Genomic DNA, 8,697 nt, shown 5'->3' on the forward strand with positions numbered 1-8,697 from the left:
TCGTCAAGTGCCTCCTCATGCTGCTCAGAGAGAAATCGTATCTCCTCGTTTGTTCGCTCCATCTCCCGTTCACAGTTGGCGATGTGGAGACGCCGTGTCTTTATTTCCTCCTCGTCCGCATTTGCCTGCGCCTGCACGGCACACAGCAGGTTGTAGATGCTCTCCGCAGAGTCACAGGACAAAGCCGAGGAAGGGCTGCGCATGGCGCTGCAAACGTGCACGACACCTCTTCCCTTCAGTCAACAGAAAAAAAGAAAAAATTTAAATTAAAATACACTTATATATGTGTAGCGAGGCAAAGAAAAAAGAACTTAAGCAAAAGAGAAAAAAAAGTAAAAAAAAAAAAAATCCCATGTGTGCTCAGGCGGCAACACACGGAAACATGACTTCGAAAACACGATAAGCACCACACACACACACACAGTCCAATCCAAAAAGTGAATGGAATGCAAAAAAGAGTGGACTCTACTTGGAGACAAAACTGAGGGAGTCGCACCGCTTATGAAGGACAGCAGCTCCCTGCTCTGCGTACTCCGTCCTTGTGATCCACTCCGAGGCGAAGGATGTCAAGCTGGCAAGAATGGCTGCACCTATCCACACACTAAACTTCCGTTCGCTCGCAGCGACCACGCGGACGTCTTCAGCGGCACGCTTATTTGCTAGGGCTGCTAGCTCCGACTGCAGACGCTGCTGCATTCCCTTGAACATCGTGTTGCCGCCGGACAAGACAATACTGCCAAGTAGCTGCCGGCGAAGATCGATAGGACAGGAGTTCACACAATTAATTACAGCGTGTTGAATGCCGTCGTACGGCTTCTCAGCCAATGCCGGGTTGAAAAGAATCTCAGGGCAGCAGAACCGCGCGCGCCCAACGTGAATCACCTCACCATCCGGCAGTGTGAAGGGTTCTTTTCCTTTCGCGTCCTCGTTAATGCCATCCTCTTCCGCCGCCTGTAGTTCTTCTTCAAAGAACAACGGTATATAGCAGAGGCTCTCCTTCACGCGCCGTGCAACCTCGCGATCGGCAGATGTAGTGAATGGACGGTCAAGCTCATCGCTGAGCAGCTCCATCATCCACTCCGTCAAATCACGGCCAGCAAGCTCCAGCCGGCGCACTGATTGCGGCATCGTCTGCCCTTCAAATACGGGGACAAGATGCGTTACACCGTCACCGCTGTCCAACACAAGACCGTCGGTGCGGCCAGAAGAATAAAGTGTGAGCACGGCCTGAATTTGCACGTGAAGCGCTGGCACGCCAAATGACTCAAAGAGAGTCTCCGCCATCTTCTCACGGTTGCTAATCGGGTTCAGTGGTGCCTCGGTCAAAAGCACAGCCTGGCGCTCAGGCGGCACACGTAGCTGCTCATACGCATGCCGCCAAACACGCTCCATTTGATCCCAGTCGGAAACAATGCCGTGTTCCATTGGATAGAAGTAACGCAGACCCTTCTCCTGCAGGGCTTCGTCTCCCACATACACACGCTGACTGCTGCTGCTGCCGCTGCTCCTGGTATTCATTGAGACTCCTGTAACACTCGGGAATACGCATCGAGGAATCTCTTCACCAGCAAAGCCGCACTTAATGTTTCCGCTACCATTGTCAAGAACCACCGCCGGCTCTTCATCCCACAATGTTGCCTCCATTTTATATTAAGCCTCAAATGTCTGTCAATCTATTTTTTTCGTGTGAGTTTTTTTGTGTTTCTTTGTGTGCCTTTGTGCGGCTGTGCAGCGCAAGAAAAGAGCAAAGGAAAAAATTATGGTTATTTTACTTGTGTCTGTTTGTTCGCCTCCCTCTTAATAATTATAATGACATCAAGAAGGCCACAGTTCACCATCCAAACGTCTATGGATGACGCCAGTCATCCACATTCCATTCGATACCATTCATTCATCTATAAAATGGAGCAACGCCAAACATCTTCCAGAACACAACGTGCCGCCTCATGGCACAAGGCGAACGCTGCATTTCCGGATGGTGATCGATGTTGTCGCCGCCGCAGCGTCTCAATCAATTCCTCCTCCCATTCTGTCAAATCTCCTTCCATCAGAAGCATCTCCTGCAGCAACGCATTACATTCAGCATCCTTCACCTTATGGGTATTCATGGTGTAGAGGGCTGTCATGAGGTGTCCTCCATTCTCTTCATCCGTCCGTGCATCATCCTCCGCTCCATCCCCCTCAAAAAGCAGCGAGTACGGAAAGGTCACCAACTTGGAGGTGAAAAAGGGGCCATCGTCTCCGGCGCGAGCTTCAAAGCGGGAAGTTTGGCGAAAAAAGCAGCCCCCTCCCTCTCGTACCTCATAAAAACCCGGCGCGCAAGGCCCTCCGCCAATAGAAGCAAGTCCGCCCAAAAACTTCGTTGGGTCCGCCTCCGTCGTATAGTAATCACAAACGCCGTTCTCTTTTTCCCCGCGGATCCCGACAATTGACGTGTGGCGCCAGCAGTGGTGGAACCAACCAACACCGTAGCGCCCTGATTCCCCTTCATTCCCAGCAATACCAGACAAAATCGAAAAAAGGGCATAATGACCCATTTCACGACCCTCACTGCACGCATTTGCCTCCGCCTTGACAATGTGACTGGAGGCAACACACCATGCAATATCCAAAGGGAGATCAACTGTGTCTGTAGACCATACGAACGGGGTCGATTTCACAGTCTTCCTCCCATGCCGCCCAAAAAACGGAAGACAGTCACAAGTACCATGCAGCCTCGGTGGCAAGTTCCCATTGGAAACGTCATTCGTTCCCTGAAGGAACGTCTTTGGCGCTTCCTCCTCCAGTTTGTTCATTTCGTATAGAAGACGGTGAAACCACGTCGTTGGGTAAATTGATGCCGTACAGAGTAAAAAGTGCGGGGCAAATTCTCGCGCCTCTTTTTTCATAGCAGTCTCTTCTTCTTCTTCTTCATCGTCGCTATCGTCCGTTCCCGCACCAAGCCTTAGCGCGACTCTCGGGTTCCTGAGATGTTCTTTTATAAACCGCAATAGCACCGCGGAATCCCAAAATGTTTCCTCACCCGCCGTACGGAAAGCAAACACGCAGGAAACGGCGTTGCCAACACCAAGAAAGACAAGGTTCAGCACCAATCCGTCCTTTCCACACTTTAGCAACAAGTCACACACGTGTATTAGAGGGGTCTGCTTGGATAAACTTCGCTCCGTTGGCCAACGACACAACTGGTCCACCGCCACAGCCGCTATGAAGAGTCGATTACGATGATCCGTCAGCTGAAAAAATAACGGGGAGGCAAAAAGAAGGCCGTTTATTGAAAACACAGCAACGAATGTAATTTTGTCAAAATTACCACCCCAAAGTGGCTGATGCTTCTTGGCACTCTTATTCACATTATAGGCTGCCACAAGCGTGCGGTCAATGACATCTACCAGGTTCTTACAAGCACGTGCAGCAGAAGATTCAAGTGACTGAAGGCCCTTGCGGTAATGTTGTGCGGCTTTGGCAACGCTGGATACGCAGCCGTGGGACTTTACACCCGACACTCGACAGTACAGGAGATTAACAGGAACAACGTCCTGGGTAACAAAGAACAGCAAGGCTCTGCGTCGCACAAATAAAGAGGAGCGCACTTCAGAACGCCGTCCCTTGTTGGACGACATCTTGTCCGAGTCACGCCAATCACTCACTCGTCGTTCTTTCCAGTGCGATTCCTGCAACGTTGGCAGGCCGTCGTACTCCACCACCTCATCAGTCGCTGCAGGAGCAAAAGCCAATGAGGTGCAAAACGCATCAAAAATAAGGCGTGTGCCACTGTAGTTTGTGCGTCGAATGACATCAAAGGCGGAATCAAGCACAACGGTTAGCTCATCCCGCGAGGCTGCCGGGCCACCCACAGCAATAGTCACTTCGCCTAGTTTACCACCCATTTGCTGGCGCTGCACCAACACAAGAATCTCCTCCATGAGGCAAAGACGACTGTCAGCGTTGTCATCCTTTTCCAGAGGCATGGCGTATCCACGAAAGCAGTGAAAAGAGCGTGCACGAACAGGATACTCAAACAACTTGTCGATTCCCTCCATGCGCGGGGATGCGCTGAACGAGGGCGCCATAACTCTCAGACCATTCTCTGCCTCCAACCTAATCCATGGCATCCTCCCGCTTCCTTTGCCCTCCTTTTTTCTGACAGAAGCAAAGAAAATTCAGTAGACACAGAAATAAATAAATAAATAAATAAATAAAATGATCATCGATGCATACACGAACCAAATTGACGTGGGTTTGGAGCTCAAAAAAGTTTTTATTTCTCTTCTAAAAGTTTTCCCAAAAGGAAAGAGCTGTCTTCAGAGCGTTTCTTAAAGAAAAGTACATACCCATGCTTGCAGCTTTTTCCCACATCTACGCTGTCACCAAGACATAATTCCTTAATTAAATAGTAATCATTTTAAAAAAAAAAAAAAAGGATTCAAATAGAACAAGAATTGTGTTCCCTTTTCCCTCTTTTGGCCCAGACACACAGACACAGAGACAAAAACCAAAAAAAAAAAAAAGTGGGAAGGCGGAAGCAATCATCCGAGCGCATTAAAATACCCTCACCCCCTTGCCATTTTCCGGCAAGGAAAGGATCGAATGCTTTTCTCAAAATAATAATAATAAATGCGCATTTTTTTTTTTGTTTTTGTCTGTGTGTGTGTGTCTGTTTAATCCTTTTTGTTGTTCGTTTTCCTCCACTGCTTCCTTTCTCATCTCCCTCCCGTGCATCCTCCCTCAATTTTGTTCTCGTTGAATTCATGACGCTCCTCCCGTTGTTTTTATATTTACGTGCGTGTCTCCTGTCCGCTCTAAAGGTGACTTCTATTCTGGGATCCAAATCAGTACACATACGGAATCAAACGATACCGAACGATGCTGCATAACTTTTTCCAGTCTGCATCGCCGTACTTCTCAGCCATTTGACGCTCATCTCGCAGCTGACGGTGTATGAGTAGAACAGCGAAGTACACCGGCTGATAGTACGGCAAAATTGCCTCTATGCCCGTCAGTGCCGACCATGCAAATGTCATGAGCCAATCCCCAACATAGTTGGGGTGGCGACATATGCCCCAATAGCCAGAGATGATGAGCGATTTTCCTCGTGATGTCTCCATCACCTTCAAATTCATCACCGCCTTGTCATGAGGATTCTGACGGAACTTATTTTTCTGACGGTTTGAGCCCCGAAATATGACGTAGCCGAAAACAGCAAGCATACAAGAAAACGCTACATATGCGTTGCTCACCTTCACAGGGTGATACGCCAAGAACTTGGTTTTAAGCGTATATGTAAAGGGCACCCAAGTGAGGTCACCAAAGCATAACATGAAACCAAATCCATCGTGCACAATATCCATCATCGTCAGGGCCCCTGACTCCAGTAAAAGTCCATCAAAAACGTAAAACGACTCCAGCAAGGCGATTATAATTATGCTGGGAGTACACGTACCAGCTTCCACTGCCTTTAGCACAAAGGCCCAATTCAGCACACTCCATCCAATAAGACCTGGGCGTAATTCGCACATAAACTTCCAGTCAAGTGAACCAGTTCGGGGGTTTAGTTCGCGCCCCATCCAAAAGTCGTAAACAGGATTCCCGGTGTTGCCTCCCAAAGAAAGCAGCACTGTCGGTGCGCGGAAGGATGCTAAATAGAGCACAATACTCATGCCAGTGGAGATTATGATTGAGGCAATCATGAGGGGCGCAAACATCTCCGCCAGGCCTGCCAAGCAAAAAATGCCATTGTAGTGAAGGCCGCCCAAAACAGCATGAGTAAAGACAAATACATACACAGCATTCATGTTGTACACAAGGGTTTTCCCGTTACGCAGCTTCGTCCCCTTCACTCGCCCACCAATAGGAACCATGTAGAGCAGCGCATGCAACAGCAACCACGCCAACTCCAGCCCAATTGCAAATGGAAGTTGAGAAAGGGACGCCCGGATAGTCTCCAAAATTTCCGTAGGAAGATTGTAAATGCCAGTAACTGCGCACTGTTTTTCTCCGCACAGCACATTGATGATAAGCACAAAGGCCGGGAGGAGCATTGTCAAAGCTAGAGCGCCCACAGGCCCGCCCCATTCGTATTCCACCGTTCGCGGGTTAAGTGGTGTGGCCTGTTTAGGCTCTGGCGCTCTGACACGTGTGAGAGATGTGGCGCGGCGCGGCGTCCTTGAGCGTGACCGTGAGGCCCCTCTAGAGCTCCGTGGCATGTCTGGTACTCTTTGGCTTTTTTTTTCTTGGCTTTGACTTCCTTCACGCCGTTGATGTTACCACACGGCGCAGAGAGAAAATAGATTTAAAAAAAAAGGAAAAGGAAACAACGTCGTCAGTCGCAAAAAAAAAAAAAAAAGGCTCGGTGCGGGTGCGCAGGGTCGAAGGCAGTCGCTTCTTCTTCGCAACAGTCAAACACATATGAGAGAAAATCACCGCAAATCCATCCTGCCTCTCCTCTAGTTTCGGTGCGCAAAGGCGTCCGCATCCGAGACCACCAGCGCAAGCCCGATAGCGACGAGAAGGGCACCCACCGCCCACATCGCACTTATTTCCTCGCGGAAGACAAACAGACCAAAAAAGGCACTCACCGCAAAGTTCATCCCTGTGTTCACAATTTGACAGACCGGTGTGGGGCCGCACGACAGGGCCTTAAGATGCCAACGCCACATCTGTGCCGTGAAGAAGATGTTTGAGGCAAACAACAGCACCCGAATAACAAGCGTAACCACACCAACCCACTGCAACTCAGCGTCACGCAATTCCCCCCTTGAAAAAAACGATGCGAGCGCCACGAACAACAAACTATCGCTGTCCTTCGTCACTGCAAGTTTTCCCACCACGGCGGAGAGTGCTCCAAACGCCCCTGCCAAAGATGCATGAGCGAAAAACATACGACTCGTCTTTGAGGAATATCGCTGTGCTTCTTGCGTAAACAAATTAATGCAGCTTCCATTTGATGCCGTTACCCTACCACTCGGCTGTGCCGGCCTCATCTGCCTCGTGTGGCTCCTAAAAATAGTTCCACACACAATCAAAAAGACTTCAACGAAGAACAAAAAAAAAAAAAAAAACATGTATATAAACAAAATAAGGATGGAAAAGTGAAGAAAAGCAAAAAAAATCTAGTTGGCCGTCGAAGTGCAACCTCATTCAGCGCCGTTTTCTTTGCACTCGTGGACTTCGCCACCTTGTATTTCCTTATTCCAAGAAGTGAAATAAGGTTATTGGGCACCATTGTTTTCTATACCCACAAAATTCACACCACACAAACGGCGCACACACAAAAAAAAACTCCGCTGTTTTTGCATTCCAGTAAAGAATTAAAAGTTTCGTGCCATCCCCATCAACCAACGTGGCGCACAATACAGTGCGAAAAAGCACTACCTGTTCGGAGACGCCTTGGAGTCTCTCCATTGAAAAACACATCCTTCGCTTAGTGTGCAGAATGATAGCGACAATATACGAAGAACCCGTCAAAATATTTCCACCAAGGTGGCTCCGACACAAACTATCAAAGCGTCCCTATGCTCCTGATTTGGAAAAAAACATACAAAAAACCATTTACGCCTTGGACGAAGTGATTTACCTCTAAAGTTGTTAAACACACTCAGGGAAGCGGCACAATGAAACCTCTACACATCCCCTCCTTATCCCACTATAGACACATAAAAAAATTCTTTCTTCCCCTACTCTTACCAACACTTCTAGCGACACGGTGGCATCTGGGTGCCAAAGACGTGGTCGGGCAGCTACAAGAATTTCCTGCTGTAAAGCAAGTGCCATTGGGAGAGCTTTTCGGTACACAGATCCTCCCTGATGACCAGCCTCCTGCGGGCCATTGGCGTGCTTGTGGAGGCTGGCTGATCCTGCGGCAGCAGAGATCGCCTCCTGGCACTTCTGTTTAGATGTCGAGTGGCGTCTGGGTTGTGTGCGCAGCGACTGCTGTGCTGTGCGGTGCTTCTCCGTGTGGGGAAAACCATATCACAGAAATCGCATTTGAGCTCGGGAAGCGGTGGAGGATGTTCCGGATGAAATGACCGACAGTGATTGACGAGATTCGAGAATCCCGTCAATGTAGAATCACAGTACGGACATTTCTCCTTCCGACGACGTGTGATGGTCCGTCTCCTTACTGGAGAGACGTCTTCCTCCCTTGCCGACGGGGGAACAGTGTCCGTCCCCGGTGCAGTCGGATCGTTGTTGGAGCGCATATATGCAGACTGTTCTGGTGAGATGTTGCAGAAACGGCATTGATTCGTGCAATCTCTCACAGCCCAGTATAGTCGGCCCCAGAGCTCAGATTCGCCGCACCTTGCCCTTGCGAGGTGAACCAGTTCTTGACGGTGAAGAACTTCCTGAGTGATCAGGTCCTTACCGCTGAGATCTGATGGCCTTGTGCCGCAAAGCAAGTAGCAATGAGTGTCTTGACGAATCGTACTACGCCACTTGTTGGTGAGCTGGGTAGTAAAGCATGTTGGCAGGTCCGTATGCCACATAGATGCCATTCCATGTTCCGTTTATTGTCCGGTTGCCATGGTCTGCGCCGCATACTGATCTGCAAGCTCGTTAGCATGTACTCCACAATGTCCGTAACAAAACTGCAGGTGCACGGACCAGCCAGCACACGTCAGTGTTAAGAGACGCTGCCAGATCTGATCCTCCGTCCAGTCTGTCTGACTGAGCGGGCCCTTATTTAAAGCCGCAAGAAGA

At 49.3% G+C, this 8,697-nt stretch overlaps 5 protein-coding genes across 5 annotated transcripts, besides 7 other annotated features; all 5 read right to left on the reverse strand.

Annotated features, from left to right (window-relative positions):
* Tc00.1047053507129.5 (hypothetical protein, conserved) lies at positions 1-203 on the reverse strand (the record flags this gene model as incomplete). Its single annotated transcript, XM_800955.1, has 1 exon — positions 1-203. A coding segment is annotated over one exon (203 nt), but the record flags the coding sequence as incomplete, so codon positions are not given.
* Positions 1-8,697: part of a sequence feature (heterozygous, Esmeraldo-like haplotype) that runs on past the window's edge.
* Positions 247-274: a sequence feature (AT_rich).
* Positions 318-348: a microsatellite.
* Tc00.1047053507129.10 (actin 2, putative) lies at positions 466-1,644 on the reverse strand (the record flags this gene model as incomplete). Its single annotated transcript, XM_800951.1, has 1 exon — positions 466-1,644. One exon carries the CDS (start codon positions 1,642-1,644, stop codon positions 466-468), a length of 1,179 nt encoding a protein of 392 aa, XP_806044.1.
* Tc00.1047053507129.19 (hypothetical protein, conserved) lies at positions 1,896-4,112 on the reverse strand (the record flags this gene model as incomplete). The annotated part of the gene is made up of 1 exon (XM_800954.1): positions 1,896-4,112. One exon carries the CDS (start codon positions 4,110-4,112, stop codon positions 1,896-1,898), a length of 2,217 nt encoding a protein of 738 aa, XP_806047.1.
* Positions 4,174-4,200: a microsatellite.
* Positions 4,383-4,419: a sequence feature (AT_rich).
* Positions 4,622-4,682: a sequence feature (T-rich).
* Tc00.1047053507129.30 (C-14 sterol reductase, putative) lies at positions 4,830-6,203 on the reverse strand (the record flags this gene model as incomplete). The annotated part of the gene is made up of 1 exon (XM_800952.1): positions 4,830-6,203. One exon carries the CDS (start codon positions 6,201-6,203, stop codon positions 4,830-4,832), a length of 1,374 nt encoding a protein of 457 aa, XP_806045.1.
* On the reverse strand, positions 6,444-7,061 carry Tc00.1047053507129.40 (hypothetical protein, conserved; the record flags this gene model as incomplete). The annotated part of the gene is made up of 1 exon (XM_800953.1): positions 6,444-7,061. The coding sequence occupies one exon, from the start codon at positions 7,059-7,061 to the stop codon at positions 6,444-6,446; it is 618 nt and encodes a 205-aa protein (XP_806046.1).
* Positions 7,036-7,108: a sequence feature (A-rich).

This window comes from Trypanosoma cruzi, genomic scaffold, assembly GCF_000209065.1.
Source record: "Trypanosoma cruzi strain CL Brener 1047053512217 genomic scaffold, whole genome shotgun sequence".
Taxonomy (NCBI): domain Eukaryota; phylum Euglenozoa; class Kinetoplastea; order Trypanosomatida; family Trypanosomatidae; genus Trypanosoma; species Trypanosoma cruzi.